General features: G+C 36.2%; 1 protein-coding gene across 1 annotated transcript in view; it reads right to left on the reverse strand.

The window, feature by feature from the left end:
- Positions 1 to 3417: 3417 nt before the first annotated feature.
- LOC133300306 (probable cyclic nucleotide-gated ion channel 20, chloroplastic) overlaps positions 3418 to 18994 on the reverse strand; it is a 61019-nt gene continuing 45442 nt past the window's right edge. The window contains exons 6-15 of the mRNA XM_061499827.1: positions 14684 to 14821; positions 13328 to 13576; positions 12638 to 12883; positions 11384 to 11529; positions 7545 to 7622; positions 5796 to 5925; positions 5394 to 5652; positions 5086 to 5251; positions 4468 to 4539; positions 3418 to 3708 (exon numbers count right to left, since the gene is read on the reverse strand). Coding sequence (XP_061355811.1) covers positions 3705 to 3708; positions 4468 to 4539; positions 5086 to 5251; positions 5394 to 5652; positions 5796 to 5925; positions 7545 to 7622; positions 11384 to 11529; positions 12638 to 12883; positions 13328 to 13576; positions 14684 to 14821 — 1488 coding nt within the window. The 3' untranslated portion in view covers positions 3418 to 3704. The remainder of the gene's footprint in view (positions 3709 to 4467; positions 4540 to 5085; positions 5252 to 5393; positions 5653 to 5795; positions 5926 to 7544; positions 7623 to 11383; positions 11530 to 12637; positions 12884 to 13327; positions 13577 to 14683; positions 14822 to 18994) is intronic.

Raw genomic sequence — 18994 nt, forward strand, 5'->3', positions numbered from 1 at the left:
AATGTAGGGGTAGGCCTCGCCATCCTGAAATGTGCAAACTTCACCAACTGGTTGAACTTAGCCAGGTACTCGTCCACATACAACGAGCCCTGAACCAATCTGTCACACTCTCCCTGCTGCCTCTCCTGAGCGTCATACGGAAAGTACTGACCCAAGAAGAAATCCTCAAACAAAGGCCACGTCATCACATGACCCTGCATCTCGTAGACATGAGAAAGGTTTATCCACCACTCATGGGCATCGCCCTCCAGCATGTAAGTAGCGAACATCAACTTCTGCGGATTTGTGCACTGCATGACCCGAAATATCTTGTCCAACGCCTGTAGCCAACGCGCCGCAGTAACAGGATCAAAGGATCCATCAAAGGCAGATGGCTTATGCTTACGGAAAGCATTCAGCCGACGATCGATCTCATCTCGATCCTCAACAAAAACAGGGACAGTCTGCATGACCCCCGTAATGTGACTGCCATACCCATCTGACTCTGAGAGTCATCCTGCAGACTGGGTGGAGGTGGTGGCGGAGGAATATGACCAACATCAGGGCCATTCCTCATCTCCTCCAACATGACTCTAAACATCGCCATGTTCGCCAGACGGTTGGCCTCCAACACGTCCTCAGTGGCCTTCCTGTTCGCCTTTCTGACGGCGTCCAGCATGGCCTGGTTTGCCATTCTCATGGCCTCCTGGTCGGCTTGTCGGGCCGCCTGCATCTCAGCCAATGCAGCCAGGACAGGATTGGGCCGATCCTCCGAAGTCTCGCGGTTTCTCCCGGGTCTTACCATGATTCTGCACAAGTTACACAATTTATGAGTTGATCAGGCCCACACAATGTGGTCACATATGCATTATCATAATAATACTCGACGGAGCAAACACACAAAACAGACACAACAAACATCCTAATCATTGCAATACATACATGCTTTTCCCTTGAACCGTTGCTCAGATACCATAAAATGTAACACCCCGTATATATCCGGTAGTGTTATCATTACATCATATTAAGCGGTGCTTAATTAAAAATGCGGAATATTCTTTTTCTTTTCAATTATGACGTCATTATCAATTACCATCTTGATTACTTAATCAATTTCATAAAATATCGCCTGTATGTAAATTGCAATAATACATCTACTGAAATACCTCAATATATAAATAAAGTGTGTATCTAAATCACGGCATTACATCTCGTAATCCGGACAATATCCTGATACATTATTACAACTCCAAAAGACTCAAGACATAAACGAGACATAACAACACTATGTGTCATGGACAATCCCCATGCTCACCAAATAACATAGTCTCAACAAGATAAACATAAATCTCCATAAGAATAAACTGAAGCTATAAGCATATAAGCAGCATGCAAATCCAACATTCAACATGTCAGCATAAATAACAACAAAGTAACTCAGCTCCGGCCTCCTTTCGCCTGAGGTCTCAACATTACCTGACCCTGAAATAAGCATTCCCCAAACGTGGGGTGAGATCTCTAAACAAGAAATCTCAGTAAGACAAGGGGTCCTCAATGATCTTCCACCCCAAGCTCACTTACATGTGCAATATAAGTTCTAAAAGCATTTATATCAATATCAGTTCCAAAACTATGTAGTGCAATAAATATCTATGACATGTGTGTTTATCACTATCTACTGGCCAGAGAAATGTAGGAATACGTCTATCTCCTACATGTAGTACAAGGAACACCGCTTGCACCTCACCCACAGCCTCACCCTATTGTATGTTCCATATACTCAGGCTTACCGTATAGGTGGAACACCTCCATGCATATCAACAAGGGACTAACATACAATAGCTCAACAGCATTTCCAAAACATCAAAAGCATGTAACACAGCATGCATATAACCATACCCCCATGGGACATGGTGGAACCACAACATGGCTAAACCGAGGATACGAAAGCTTACCTCTAAGCTAGCTATCCAATGCCACAAGTTCAAAGTCCAATCACAGCAGATCACAATCTGATATGGACCAAATATAAATCAATAACATGTACCACATGCATACAAATTAAAGACAACGCCTTTTTATTACGTTTTATGTCTTAAAGCTTCTAACAAAGCTACAAGCCCTTAATCACATGATTCTGGCTTAGTCCAATAATTACAGAAGTTCAACTTCATCAATCTAGGGTCCCCAAACCCCCAATAGCCTACTGTACACACAGCACAGCTACTGTTCTACGAAATCCCAGAATATCCGGATATTCCACGAGGACATATCCGGATATGCAATATCCGGATATCTCACTGTCCATATCCGGATATTACATATCCGGATATACAGATTCCCATATCCGGATATCCAATATCCAGATATCCAAAACCCCATATCCGGATATTCCACGGGCAGATATCCGGATATTTCACGACAGAATGCAGCAATTGCATTTCGTGAAGATATCCTTCAAAGGTTGGGTTTTTACCGATTTTAAACACTTAAACATGCATTTCTAGGTGTCTTAAGCATTACCCAACTACAAGTTATCATCTTTTAGGCTTAACATGCATCAAGCTTCCATTTTTAAGCCTTAAAACTCAAGTTAAAGGTTGGTGATCATACCACAACTCAAAAACAGAGGATGGAGATGCTCTTGGAGCTCAACACAGCCCCTCAAGTCTGACTCAAAGATGATGCACGAAAATGTATCACAAGATGACTCTTTTCTTCACAAAGATTGCTCCTTGGAGCAATGACAAGGCAAGAACAAAGCCCCTCAACACTCTAGTCAACAAGACAGCCCTCAAGGTACTCCAAGACAGCCTCCAAACTCAGAAAAATAGCTGGTCACAACCCTCACAAAGCTCACCCTCACCCCAACCAAGTGTTTGCAAGCTCAAAGATGGAAGAAATCAAGTAAAGGTGACACCTTGGTCAAGAAAATGGAGAAGAAACCAAGAGGCACTATTCTGGTCAGTCACTCCTTTCTCCAGCCACGCACAAGGTAGTTATCTAGGGTTGTGTGCCCTTAAAAGCCATATATATAGACACTTACTCATTAAACACGCAGTATTAACTTTAATTGCTACGCTTAGCATTTTAATCCCAAACTTTGGATTCTGAAACTACACATTTTTCCAAGAATTATCATATTTTTATTATATTTTTCTGAGCACCTTTCCGGTACGCGCTCCTCAAAGCCAGTACCGGTTTCTAGCACCAGTTCTGCACATCTCAAATCTGAGAAAGGGAAGAGAAACAAAATTGGTTCACAATGAAATCGCAAATACTCCAAATCCAACCATGAAATCCTCAACCCTTGGGTTGCTTAAAGGACACTTAGCTTAGCATGACTAAGATAAACATAATTCAAAATTAAAAAGAAAAGATGAAGAAGAACAGAAAATTTCAAATTGGATCTCCAAAGAAAATTTGTCAAACGTACAAACTCTCAAACGAAAACTACTGAAAAGTTTTCTAATTTCGCCCTTATAACCCATATCCAAACTGGGTTAGGGCTCCACTAATTTCGGCCCATAGTAATAAAAATAAAACATAAATAAAATTGAAACAATGGCCTTAGGGCTCGTGGGAATTGGGTTCTTAATTACATTTACAGGTCCAAATAATAAAATAAAACTCCAACAATTAATGTCTGACTTGGGCTCTAATTTTGATCATCTTCTTGTCCGAACTGGGCTTTCATGTCTTCATATTATTCGTAGCCCTCTGAGTTATCTGTAAAAAGCGACAAGAATGGGGTCAATCAGACACCTTTAGTTATGGTCAAAATACTGCAGTAATGTAAAGCTGAAAATTAAGGACGAAAATAAATTAAATCCAATAAAAAGTCAAAAATTCAATTTAGCCCAAATGACAATTTTTTACATTCCAAATAATCCTAAAATACTATCAAGAGTAACAAATAAGTGCAATAAAATATCAATTATCAATATGTTGTAGAACTTTTACTAAATTCTGTTTTGTTCTATTAAATAAGTGTTGTAGCAGTTTTGCTTATTAGTCTTGCCTATCTTATTTAGTCAAAAGCATATTAGTTCCTAGCCATTGCAATTATATTAGTGTGTTCATTGAAGTAATTTTTCAAGCTACTTGATTAATAAATGTATGACCATCGAAAGTGAATTACTTCACGATTTAAGGAAGAAAATAAAACTGCACTTGTACTCTATATAAAAAGGTCAGGTACACAAATTTTGTTATTGCATTATTCTAACATTTGGGTAATAGGGACTTGAAGTAAAATAATAGCATTGTTATATTTGTGTGATTTTTAACTAAATTGGAAATAGCAAAATAAATTTGAGGACTATCATTCTAGTTACTTTGGTGTGTCTATTGAACTTATTAGTTCAATATTCTTTAGGCTAATCAAATTTAAAGATCTACTCACAAAAAGTTTTTTGAAAAAGTCAAAACATCTATTGATCTCCCCTCTAGGTGTTCGATAAGCATCCATTATAAGAGGCCACTTGCCCAATAAGTGCAGGACTTGGACGCTTCTTCCAGTCTCTCCAAGCACTCTGAATTCGGATTGCTGAGAAAAATCTGTAACATGATAAAATGATTAAATCATTATGTCTGAGACATAGTTTTAAAAATAGAAATCAGGCTTAAAAATCATTTGTAACATGTATATTAAGGCCATTTGTTTGCCATTTTTTTGGGAGGAGAAAGATGGATTTGGATTCCAGATGTTGTATTAGATTTGCAATATTGATAATTATGAATAGGCTTTGATTAGAGATATAATATAATATCGTTCATGTGTCTTTACCAATAGCTCACTTTTAGGAGAGTTAGTTCATGACATAATATCTTAGTTTCTATGACCGAATCGTTTAGATCAAGTTAGATTCTTACTAATTCTTCTAATAAAAGGTTGAATTTCCGCGAGAAGTAGGTGAGTATCTGTCTTGTGTGAAGGATGTGTGTTAGAAGTATAATATAAAATAATTTATATGTCTTCACCAGCATAAAGGAACGGCACTCTTAATGAAAGGTATATAGTTGATTTTGATTAATATAAGTCATAAAACAGTTTAAGATTATAGTGAAATATAAACCTAAATGCAAGGAAATAGAATGAATGACCTCAGGAGGGGTGCTAGAGCTTGAGGGTTCCGAAAGAATCTCGGGAAAAGGGTTGCGAGTTCTTCAAGGTCTGCAGCACGGAGTGAAAGTGCCTCTACATTTGTTAAGCACTTTACTGTCCTGTTGCTATGCAACCTTTGTCCTGGAAGCCTTACTTTTTTACCATCTGCAAGAGAAACCATATTCATGAACTATATGTTTTTTCTTATTTTGTAGTGTAGCCAAGTTGTTGATTATTGCAACTTCTGCTGACTTCTACTTCAAAATATTTAATAGCCATTTTATCATTGCATCAAGTATTGCTATACCTGTGCTTACAGAAGAATGTTCAAGATACCATGTCAGAAGTTCTTCACCACAAGCATCCCCTTCTGATAAGCGAACCACCTTTCCATTTTCTCCAATACTCTCCAATTTTCCACGCATAACAAAGACAATCTTGTCAACAAGACCACCCCGTGTCAAAATACTACTTTCTTCGACGTATGTCTTTTGTTTTAGTCTCTCACAGATGGCATCTAAGATTGGCACATCCATCAGGGCAAAAATTCGAACAAAAATTCGAACCTGCGATATTTTAGATCCTCAGAAAATTAAGTCATCATTACAGAGATGAACAATATATATGACTGAAATCCACTTAAATATTAATTATTAATTTTTTAAAAACTACTACTAATCATCTATGCCACAAATATTCTAGTGCATACTTTCTTAAGAAATCTGAAGAGATGACATCTTATCTCTGCCCGGAGATATTCTGGCAAATTCTCAAAAAGCATTTCCTCATTCACCCCCCTTGTTGCAGCCCAACTATACCGTTCAGCCTGTCTTACACTCCTGCATGACAGACATAATATCTATCACTTGTACATTATGTGTGATTCATAAGTTCGTGTGACAACCTAAATAAAAAAATCCACTCCCTGTTAAATCCCGAATAGCCAATGTAGAGATGAAGATAATCCTTGTACGCAGCCTTGCCAACACAACCTTGCCCTTGCATATTTGCAAATAAGCATGTTGCAACCATAATAAAAATGAAAAATAGTAGACATACTATTTTCTTAGCATTCAGATCTATATGCTCTATTGTATGATAATGAGTAGCTCCACATATATGTACATTGTCTATATCACTATGGTTATTAGAACTAGGTACGAACTTAATTCATGAGAAGCAGATGATTGTAACGTACACAAATGTAAAAATTTAGAGTGGTCTAGTATAAGAAGAAATAGAGAAGTAAATGTAGCGGACCCAGTTCATACAAGGCCCAAACGCATGCCAAAGCCACCAGCCCATCTCAAGGATTATGTTTAACTGCCTTATTATCTAGGAGTCTTTAATCTATTTTAATAATTCCATGCAATTATCCGTTTGTTAGTTAGTTGTGCTAGGATTTGTTATTATCTTCAGTTTGTTATTTATTCGTCGATTAGATGTTAGCTGGCAATCCTTAAGCCAGAGGCTGTTATTTTGTTTTGTTATTTTGTTTGTTATAAATATCTTGGAAAAAGATCAATGAAGGCATGGAAAGTTGATCACAATTCTTCTCTCTCAAATTCTCTCATCTTGTTTCTATCCTTCCCCAATAAATTGCCCTTCAGTAAATCAATATTATTTACAAAATAAAGCATTCAAATTGACTCAATCAATAAGGAAATTGATACGATTGGTAATAAGAGGGAAAAGATATTCTTCAAGGAATGCAGCATTAGGAGGGAAAGGATATTCTGGAAAGAATATATCAAGTGATTAGAAACCTAGGAGGTGATTAGTTAGTTGAGAGGATAGGCAGACAGGAGGCTATTAATAGTTGTTAGTTTCCCCAACTATATAAGGGCATATACTTTTGGTTAGAATCATCTTTGGACAGAATTTGAGTTAGGCTGAGAGCGCTCGTTTGAAGATAAGTTCCCCTTGCGAAGAGATTTCATCATCTCTTGTATGTTTGTTTGCTTTCCATTAATAAAATTCATTCTTTACAACCCTTTTCTCTATTAATATCTCTACTCCTTTACTACACATTCAACATTCTAGAAATCCAGAGCCATAAGAGAAATGGATTGCAAGACTGCATGCCAATAAGATATTCTCAACAGTTATTCCGCATAAGTTTTAGGATTAAGGATACTACTAATGCACATATATAGTGATTAATCATATTTAATAAACACACCTGCATTGCAGACAGATGCAATGAGAGATTATAAATTATTTTTGTCTCTCTTTTAAAAATGCTCGTGTATTTTGTCAAGAAGTTGCTAATTTAATCGAGTCTCGGTGTTTGAAAAAGTAATTGTCTCATTGTAACAGTGAACTGCTCATGTACATTGTCAAGAAAAGGAGTTGTGAGAGAGGACAGAGTTAACAAGCAACGACTAGAATCAACCAATTGACACAATATTTTGGAAATGTGGATGTGATTTGTGAAAATAAAGAGATCATTCCATACTTTTTTAGATCTTCTGGGAAGCGACAATGGCTCATCCATTGCTCAACATCACGGCGTCTAAGTTGCATTTCTAGCCTCCTGAAGCAGGATAGAAGATAATATATCAAGCATATTATGAACCCAAACACATTAGAACACTATCAAAGTTCAAATAAAACTCACTGCACGAGATAAATTAGATTTTACCAACAAGGACAAAATAATGCCCTAGGCAGTATTGACAAGATATAATACGTAGAGAGGACCGTTGAATAAATAAACTTGATTTAGTTTTTTGGTCCATTGGGCTTAGTATACATTTAGCCCAACATCCATAAATATCCAAGAATTATCTAGCTCAAATTCTAGAATAATCAACTCTAGATGTCTCCATTAAAATATCTAGAGAATAGTTGTATCCAGAAACCACCATCATAAATATCTAGGCTAGGAGATTATAGAAAATTCTAGAGAATAATTTGTAGCGCCCTTAGATGAGAATTGTGTTGGCACAATCCTAACCATTGGTTAAGGAGGTGCCACTAGTATAAATAGGTGTGTCCTCCATCATTTTGTAATAAGCCAAAAAAAGTCAAAAAAGAAAAAAGAGTTGTGTAGCAATAAAAGTGCTCTTTTCCTCCATATCTTTCTATAACCTTTACTTTTCTCAAATATCCTCCTCCCAACAAAGTGGTATCAAGAGCCTTAAGATCCTTTCTAGAGAAATGGCAAGTAGCAACATGGTTCCTTTCCAAGTCCTTATGCTCACCAAGAGCAACTATGATAATTGGAGCATCAAGATGAAGGCCCTCCTTGGATCACAAGATGTGTGGGAAATGGTAGAGAAAGGCTACAATGAGCCACAAGAAGGAGTTACTCTATCCCAAGCTCAAAGGGATAGCTTGAAGGATTCAAGAAAGAGAGACAAGAAAGCTCTCTATCTCATCTATCAAGGATTGGATGAAGATGCTTTTGAGAAGATTTCGGAGGCAGCCACCGCAAAGGAAGCATGGGAGAAGCTACAAACCTCTTGCAAGGGTGCTGAGCCAGTCAAGAAGGTACGTCTCCAAACTCTAAGAAATGAGTTTGAAACTTTACACATGAAAGATGCCGAAAGTATCCCCGATTATTTTTCTAGAGTCTTGACGGTGACTAATCAATTAAAAAGAAATGGTGAAAAGATAGATGATGTAAAAATTATGGAGAAAATTTTGCGATTTTTAGATTCGAAATTCGATCATATTGTCACTGTCATAGAAGAAACAAAAGATTTGGAAGCTATGACAATAAAGCAACTTTTGGGCTCTTTACAAGAATATGAGGAGAAGCAAAAGAAGAAGCAAGGGGTTGGTGAACAATTACTCAAGACACAACTCAACTTCAAAGAAAAGGAAGAAGACTTTGGCAACACAAGAGGACGAGGAGGATATCGTGGTCGAGGAAGAGGTCGTGGACGTGGAAGAGTAGGCTTCAACAACAACTATGCAAATGAAGATCGAAGAGAGAGCTCAACAAGAGGTCGTGGAAGAGGTGGCTCGCAACCAAGACGTGACAAGTCTCAAATCAAGTGCTACAACTGTTAAAGGTTCGACCATTATGCTTATGAATGTAGAACTCCTATAAGAAAAATTGAGGAGAAGGCGAACTATGTGGAGGAAAGGAGTCAAGAAGATGGCACTCTGTTGATGGTACGCAATGACAATGTAGGAGAACAAGAGAATACATGGTATCTAGACATAGAATCAAGCAATCCAGAATCAGAATTCGATATCCAAAATGAATTAGAGTTAGAGAAATCAGAGACTATGGAAGAAGAAGAAGAACATCAAGAAGAAACTGAAGCTGAAGCTGATAATATTGATGATATGGAAGAAGATACAGAAGCTGCTGAGTGGATAAATAAATCTGATTTGATGAAAGAACATGAAGAAAAAAGAGGAGGAGAAGGTGATAGCGAGCGTAGTGGTGATCCTGACGACGTCGAGGATGATGATGAGGAACATGAGGAAGAAGAGGAGAATGAAGCAGTACTAACACTGCCAGAATCAAAGATAGAACCCCAAAGAAATTTTATATTGGATGAAACAATGACAACCAAGTAAAAGCATATAGCAACTAAAGAAATGAAAGTTGAAGGCATATTCTTTAGAAATGTTTATGACTCAGAAGGGCAGACAGTTCAAGATGGAAATGATCAAACTCCTCCATCAAGTCCTACTCCAACAACTTTTGCATCTACACCATCAACAGGAAGAAGCAACAGCAACAAAGAAATTAAACAGAAAGTGAAGCCAAGGAGCAGTAGCAACAAGTCAGGGGGAGTACCAACAAAGAAGACAAACAAAGGAGAAATAATTCCAATAAAAGAAAAAAAAAACTCTCGTTGATGTGCCAGAAAAGCAAAAAAAATAAGATATTTTAGAGAATGAGCAAAGGGAAAAACCAAGGATTACTTGGTCAAATTTAGCAGAGATCGTGTATGTACCGGAGACGCCACAAACACCGATAAAGATTGTTTATCTTCCACCAATCCCAAAGCCACCGGACAAATGTGTTCCACAAAATATGATTGGTTTACAAAATCAAGTTTAAGGGGGGTGTTGAAAAATAAACTTGATTTAGTTTTTTGGTCCATTGAGCTTAGTATACATTTAGCCCAACATCTAGAACTATCCAAGAGTTATCTAGCCCAAATTCTAGAATAATCAACTCTAGATGTCTCCATCAAAATATCTAGAGAATAGTTGTATCTAGAAACCACCATCATAAATATCTAGGCTAGGAGATTATAGAAAATTCTAGAGAATAATTTGTAGCTCTTAGATAAGAATTGTGTGGGCACAATCCTAGCCATTGGTTAAGGAGGTGCCACTAGTATAAATAGGTGTGTCCTCCACTAAAGCATGGACACGCTGATCAAACAAAATTTTGCGTGTCGGACACGTGTCCGACACGGACACGCTCCGACACGCTCGGACACGCGTCCGACACGTGGTCAACATTTGGGGACACGCGGTCAACTCTCCGACACGTTCCGACACGTTTTTTGGACACGCAATCAATTTTTTTGGACACGCAGTCAACGCTAGGACACGCTCAGACACGTTTTTTTTTTTTTTTTAATCTTAATTTTATTTTGTTAACTAAATATAAAAGAAATAATTTATAAATTAATTTTTTTCTGTTATGAAATTTGACATGAAAAATTAACAAAGTACGAAAAATTATTTATATTTATATTTATGTTATGAAATTTAAATATTTGATTGGTTATATGACTTATTATGGACTCTTATATGTCTTAAATATAAATTATATTATATATATTTTTAATTTATTTAATATCAAAACGTGTCCCAACGTGTCCAAATATGACATTTTTTAGAATTAACGTGTCGGCGTGTCGTGTCGTGTCCCGTGTCCCGTGTCCGTGTCCGTGCATCATAGGTGTCCTCCATCATTTTGTAATAAGCCAAAAAAGAAAAAAGAGTTGTGTAGCAATAAAAATGTTCTCTTCCTCCATATCTTTCTATAACCTTTACTTTTCTAAAAAATCCTCCTCCCAACAAGGACTTCTTCCTAGACCGACTTTAAGAATCTCAGTCCAAATTAATGACAATATGAGTAACATATTAGGTATAGTAAACTTAAGAGGCATGGTGATGTCATGGAATTACAACCTATAGTTTGATATAATTACACTTAAAGGATGGCTACCATTCATCCGTCTACATCGTTTTTTGAATTTTCAAATGGCAGGAACTGTAAACAGAAGTTGATTTAAAGGGAAACAGATGATTAAGAGTAACCATTGTTACCAACAATTAAGGGTCACAGCAAGTAAGAGCAATAAGTCCTACCTCCGTCCAAGAGCCTGAAGAAAGTTCTGTATGTTTCCAATGAGAAGCGCAAACAGTAAAAGTCCCGATCCTATGATGGCCATTGTAAAAAGGACTTCCCACACAAATTTGCTCGGGGTTAGATTACCAGCCAGAGTACTGATTTGCTGTATTAAAAGATCACAAGGTTGAAATTGTTAAGAGATTAAAACCATTCGTGTGCCTTTTAATTTTGGTCCAAGTTGGGCCCTGACATGATATTAGAGCATATATGACCATGTGTTCTGAAGTTCAAGCTTTCTCTTCCCCATTCTCCTAAGAAAAATGCTAAATGGTATGAATATTTTTTTTTTTAATTGACTTACAAAACGAGTAAAGTTAAAAAGCTTATTGTGGTTTGTCAATTACCAATTTACCTTTGAAACCTTATTTTTTTGTCTCTTCAAGCATGATTGGTTATAAGACATTCATAACAACTTTCGTACAAAAGTTTTAGTACCAAATAGCATTGTTGTTCTTCTAAGCACAACATAAAGTGGGTATGTGCTTTGTCTACATTCAATCCCAAAGGGGTTGCCAAGTAGTGGGATTTATAGAGGGAGAGATGAACAATTAGAATTGATGATAGGAGAGAGAAGGATTAGTTGTACACTTGAAAAGATTAATATTTTTGGTTAAATTACTCTATGTCCATATAGTTATACTAAAGTTTCAATTAGGTCCCTATAATTAAAAGTTTTTTAATGGAATACGTTTAAAAAGTCTGTTAATGTATGCTTATAGTAATCTACAAGCCCTCCTGTGTTATTGTTAAACATTTCAAGGACTTCTTCATTAAAAATTCATTAAAACTACCTACTGAATAATTTAACCTTAACTGTTTCATAGTAAGAATTAAGGGTTATATACTTCTTCTGTCACTGCAGATGAGAAAAAGTGCAGCAACACTTATTTTTATCAGGATACGCGTCTGAATCCTGATGTGTTTTTTTTTTTTTTTTTAGGTCAGGATACAACCCCGTATCCTAGTGTTAATAATTTGCTGCAATTTTTCTCATCAGCAGCGAATGGAGAAACGACGAACCAAAGAATTAATGGGACGAGTAATTACTAAAATAGGTCTTGTTAATTAAGTTCATTAAGAAAAGATAACATGTTTTCATCCAATAAAAGAAGTGCATGATGGTAAATTGCACATGAAGAGGAAAAGATATAGGACAAACTATACATAATTACTAATGAAGGAACACAAAAAGAAAAGAATGAAATACATACCTGGAAGCCCCAAAAAAGCGCATAAACATATTTGTTGACCACCTTAGTTTCTATAGTAAGTTCTACAGCACTGGCATAGATCCCATAAGGAAAAGCACCGGAGCTGGAATCCAAACAAGCAGTGGCATCTGTGTTGTTGATCCACAGAGCTGATTTCTGGGGAGACGCACGGCCACAATCAATGAATGTCATGCATCCATCAATATTAGACTTAAGGCAGGCATCTCGCAAACATTGATTAACCCTCTGGAAGAAAAAGGAAAAAGTTAGTAAATTGAACGCTAATTAACATTCATTTACTGAATTGAATTCCTGATTCTAATTGAACTGCTCATCTGTAAAACATCCAGAAAACATAATAACTCTGATAGTTGAATTTCTGAGCACACACTACCATATACTACTATCATACTTCATTTTGCCTGTAGTTCTCCTCATTACATATCATCATATAACGTACAACCACATGAAAACCAGAATCATTCAAGTGAATCAAGTAACATTTCTTCAACCAAATTTCTTCTTCAAGAAACCATATGTACAAACCATATAATCATATTATGTTCCATTACATATCTTGCAGGGTACCTTTCCTCCACTTCCGTGCAAGGTGAGAATTTAAAGCAAATTATGTGAGGAAGAAATTTTACATTTTTTGAAAATGAGGTTTCAAATATCATTTTCACTCACCTGTAGACCAAAGAGGTACCAACAAGAACCAACAACATGACCAGACAGCATAAAAATGAGAAGATTCATGATGAAATTTGCCCATGCTGACTCAAATGTTAATCCAGTTGGAGACTGGCCAATTAGTAGAGGCAGAAACCTGAATAATCTGAGCATATACTGTACAAGGATCGATGCGCGCAGAAGATTCTTCGCATGATTTGCTCCTGATGACCCCAAGGAATTTGGTAGGACACACAGTATCATTATCTGCAAATATTTCACTACATATGTCATGACAAGGAGTTTGATGAGTTCATAATAAATCCATAGTCTTTATCACAGATTGAAAACTCATTTCCTTCCCCTGATACCTACTTGTTCTCAAGCACATGTTCATGTCCACCGACTATTTATTCCTCGGAATAACACACTAAAAGGTGCAATAATTTTGTCTCACTTCGAAAGTGAATATAATGAATGATACAGGACAAGAAGCTAGTAATATATATGAAGATAGAAATACGGCAACAAAATCTTTGGAGTTCTTCAACATTATTCTGCCACAGCATGAAAGTTATTATAGACAAAAATCACTTCTCGCCTATAACTAGTAGCTTAAGCTTTTAGGATAATTGGTTCTTAACAAAGTATTAGAGCCTATATGACTAACTGTCAAGACATTGATCCTCAATGCTCCCATTTCCCAATGTGGCATGTCTATGGCTCAAGTAGAAAGACCTATGCATGCAGGAATTGTTCATGCAAGAGTTCACGAGAGAAAAAAAAGTTTATGCGCAACCACCTACCAGCTTTAATTTTCTAAACAATTGGCCCTTGACAACAGTGATTATGAAAGACCTGAAAAAACAGCTTCTCCCAAGGACTCCATATTTATTTAGCACAAGAACATCACAACTAAATAATTGATATTTCAAAAGAAACAAGAGAAGAGAGAGAAACCTCAATTTCATACAAAACCTAATCCCAGTAGGGGGAACTTTTTAACTGAATCTCTATGTTTCAAAAATAATATCCGAGTAAATCCAAACTAATAATCCCAATGACATGGAAACATCAAAGACCTTCATGTTTTCCTATTATATCAAAAATACAAAAACCATTGAAATTTAATGGCAATAAAAAAAGATATTGCATGAAATGACTAGATGTTTTTTCCGTCAAATCTGATTACAGCCAGGAAATAGAGAGAATATATCATTAATTATTCATCTTCAATTGTAAGGCTTCATAAGTCACAATATAAACTTTCTGGTACATAAAAATGGATACAATAAGCAAACTTCGCACCCACCCTCCCAAAAAAACGAAAAGAGAATTTCCAAAAGGAAAAAAGAGAGATGGGAAGAAACTTACCTGAGGAAGAGGTAACACAACAAAAAAGTCCAAACGAAAATAACCGTTCAGATAATGAAGAGCAATTTCCTTACGATTGATAACTAAAATTCGAGTACCAACCACCCTTGACCCTGGAGAAACATAAGCCAACCTAAACTGCAAAGAAGCAACATATATAGTAGTAGAATTATTCAAGCATCAAATTATGAAAAGGCAGCAAACTAGACTTAAAAAACTCAACAACCATATTAAACATTCAGGATATATATATACATAAGTACACAGAGAGATGCAGCAATATACTAACAATAAGGCTATAGTAAAGCAGTCCAGCCTATTTATCATCTGAGTCAATTAATGCATTTCATTTTTACTTTTTCTTCCCGTGTAATCGATATAAGGTAGTTGACACCATATGGCTGTTTGTCAATAAATAATAGATACTCTTCACCAAAAAATAGATAAATAAGCACTCTTAGAATTGTGCACAAGATGAAAAAAAACTCCTAGAATAAGTGTTTAAAAGGAGTGGTTGGTGTGAAAATAGAGATGGGTTACTCAACAAGATTCAGACATACATACAGAATGGGATACTGAAATTTTATTTAAATAATAAAAAGCACAGACTTTGAGTTGGCTTATATTAAGTGGGAAGATAAAGTTATTGAAAATATTCAAGTGAGTGCTGTGAAGTCTCACGCTGGTTAGACATAGACCAAACGAGGATTATATAAGTATGAAAGATCCACGAACCTTTAGCCTTGAGGTTTTGGATTACAATATGGTGTCAACTCACTTATGAATTTGATCCATTAGAGTAAGATATCTCTTACAAAGGGTTTTGGGCTTCTCAATACCATTTTAGCAATGATTAATAATTGAAGTGGTGTTCAGTTGTTTGATGATTGAACTGGTAATGTGTTAATTGTTATATGGTGACTTATTTTTGCTTAAGGACAAGCAAGAACTTGAGTTTGGGAGTGTGATAAGTCTCCGAAAAGAGATTCTAGAGATAATTGGATCAACTAATTTTATGTGCATTGGGAAGCTTATGATCCAACAATAATGTTTAAAAATTAACATTTGTGTTTGGTTAATTGAAAATTGTTGAAGAAGCAACTTGATAATCTTTTCATCCCATTAAATATTGAGGGGAGGGGAAACAAAAATCCAATTTGTTTCTTATTATTTCCATCAACACTTGTTTCTGCTTCCTTTATTTAACTGCATTTTCATTTCTCTGTTTTAGACGTTACAAAAAAATTTAAGTTTGAAAAGTAAAATATTAAGTTTTATTTAGTTCATTTTCAGCATTACGTAAATTCTGATTTTAAATAGAAAACCTTTTCTAAAACAGTTTCTCTCACACTTAGTTTATATTAGTAGTCTGAATTAATTTTTTTTTTTTTAGTTCTTGGTAGATAAATTACAATTTCTTAGCAAAGTAAACCCGCCATGATCCCTCTGGGACGATATTAGGGTCTTAATACCCCATTTACTGCTTGTTGTCGTGTAGACTTGCACGCCATACTTGTGTAATTGTTAGCAAGGCAACAAGTTTTTAGCACCATTGTCGGGGATCGAAAGTGTACAGTGTCAGATTGCTTAAATTTTCTTTGTGATTGTTGTTTTGTTTGTATTTCCTGAGTAGTATATGTTTTATGTGCCTGTGTTTCTGTCTTGATTTTATTGTTGGTTGAGTGTATGTTATAATTACAGTTTGTTATTCTTCTTAGTATTTTGAATTTTTATGTATACTCTCTTGTAGTTGAAGTTTTGCTTTAAGCTAAAAATTATATTGTTGTTTCTAGTAATCTTATTGTTATTTTTATTTTCTGTTTTTATATGTTAAGTTTGAACGTTGCACTAGCCTACGATTTGATGCTAGAGAACACCTTTTTTAGAAAAGGGAGTCACATCTTATCACTTATTATAGTGACCAAAATCGTAGTCAAATTGATTTCTTCATGGCTATAGAAGAGAAGATAGAAATTCTTGTGTCGACTGCAAAGTCTACCCTGGAGAGTGTGTTGCTACGCAACATAAGCTGATAGTTCTAGAGGTTCGGTTCATCAAAGTACTTAAAATGAGGAAAAGGGCTCAGAATCCAAGGATAAGATGGTCGAAGCTAAAGGAGGAAGAACAATTAGAGTTCAAAGAAAAAATGTTGCATGAAGGACCATGGGAGTTTGTTGGAGGAGCTAATGAAATATTGAATGAGATGGCTATATGTATCCAAAATGTGGGAAAGAGGGTGCTAGGAGAAAGCAAAGGAATTGGATTCCATACAAAGGAAACATGGTGGTGGAATGAAGAGATGCAAGAAGCAATTAAACAGAAAAAAGAATGTTTTAGATCTTTGCATAAAAGTCCAAATGATAATAATTTGCAAAAGTTTAGATTGGCGATAAAAAATGCAAAGAAAACAGTGCGAGAAGCTAGAGGTAAGGTTTTCGTCGATTTGTATAAAAATCTTGGGAGCAAGGGTGGTGAAAAAGGTATATACGTCCTTGCAAAAATGAGGGATAAGAAAAGTGAAGACCTCACCCAAGTTAGATGCATCAAGGATGAAAATCAAAAACTTTTGATAAGAGATGAAGATGTAAATGAAATATGGATGAACTACTTTAACAAGCTTTTTAATGGGGATGGCGATAAAAGCGCAGTGGGCTTGGAGGATGTAACGTCCCGTCTGCAGCTGGTTAATTAACATTCATATGATAGTAGGCGCAGCATGCTCAACTTAATTAATGCGGAAGCTAACTAAATAAATTTTCTCTTTTTCCTTATGTATTGCAAACCTTTTTACTTCCATAAAATAAAACGGACAATATTTTCTCTATATTTTGGACCACTGGGGATAATTTTCAGTATGATAATTTCAACCTGATTGACAGTTTATATAATCCAGGCATACCACAACATAGATAAAACATATTGCCCAGCCATCCATGGCCTAGGCTATCTCATAATCATATTGTCTCAAAATAATGTCTATGATGTTACTGAGGATGCATATGATGATCGAAATAGAAGATTTGTGCGCAGAATCAATACACATGAAGTCAAGGAGGCTTTAAAGAGGATGAAGACTAATAAAGCTTTGGGACCCGATGGCGTACCTATTGAAGTATGGAGAAGCTTATGGGAGGTGGCAATAAATTGGATGACCAATCTTTTCAATAAGATTCTTCAAACAAATAAGATGTCTGATGCTTGGAGGAAGAGTGTGCTTGTGCCTATTTACAATAACAAGGGAGATATCCAGAATTGTTCTAACTATAGAGGCATTAAGCTTATGAGCCATACTATGAAATTGTGGGAGAGAGTAATTGAACATCGTTTGAGGAGAGAGACCAAGGTTTCCGCAAATCAATTTGGATTTATGCCAGGAAGATGTACCACAAAAGCTATTTTCTTGTTGCGTCAATTGATGGAAAGATATCGAGAAAAAAAGAAGGATTTACATATGGTGTTCATAGATCTTGAGAAAGCATATGATAGGGTCCCAAGAAAAGTCTTATGGTGGGTTCTTGAGAAGAAAAAAGTACCCTTAAAGTATATAAATGCAATCAAGGATATGTATGATGGGGCTACTACTTGTGTGAAAGCTTGTAATAGGACATCAAGTTATTTTCCTATTACAGTAGGTGTACACCAAGGTTCGGCTCTGAGTCCTTATCTCTTTGCCTTAGTGATGGATGAACTAACAAAAGACATTCAAGAGGAAGCGCCATGGTGTATGCTTTTCGCTGATAATATTGTGCTTATTGATGAGACCAAAGACGGTGATAATAGGAAACTTGAATTGTGGAGAAACACTTTGGAGTCTAAAGGTTTCACGCTAAGCCGGAGCAAGACTGAGTATATGAAGTCTGAGTTTTCTCTAGTAAGAGATGGAGATCAAGACCCAGTGCATCTACTTGGTCAAGAGGTACCCAAGAAAGATGCTTTTAGATACCTGGGATCAATTTTGCAAAAAGGTGGTGAGATTGATGAAGATGTAAATCATAGAATCAGAGCAGGATGGATGAAATGGCGGAGTGCATCTGGGTTTTTATGTGACTGCAAAATTCCCCTTAAGCTAAAAGAAAAATTCTATAGAACAGCAGTAAGGCCTGCAATGTTATATGGAGCTGAATGTTGGCTAGCATATAGGCAACACGAGCATAAAATGGGAGTAGCAGAAATGAGAATGTTAAGGTGGATGTGTGGTTATACGAGGATGAATAAGATAACAAATGAAGATATTCGACGAAAGGTAGGAGTAGTACCGATAACTGAAAAGATGAAGGAGCATAGATTGAGGTGGTTTGAGCACGTAATGAG

The sequence above is a fragment of the Gastrolobium bilobum genome, unplaced genomic scaffold (genome assembly GCF_033153095.1).
Source record: "Gastrolobium bilobum isolate Gb01-03AN ecotype WA unplaced genomic scaffold, APGP_CSIRO_Gbil_v1 utg27331, whole genome shotgun sequence".
NCBI lineage: Eukaryota > Viridiplantae > Streptophyta > Magnoliopsida > Fabales > Fabaceae > Gastrolobium > Gastrolobium bilobum.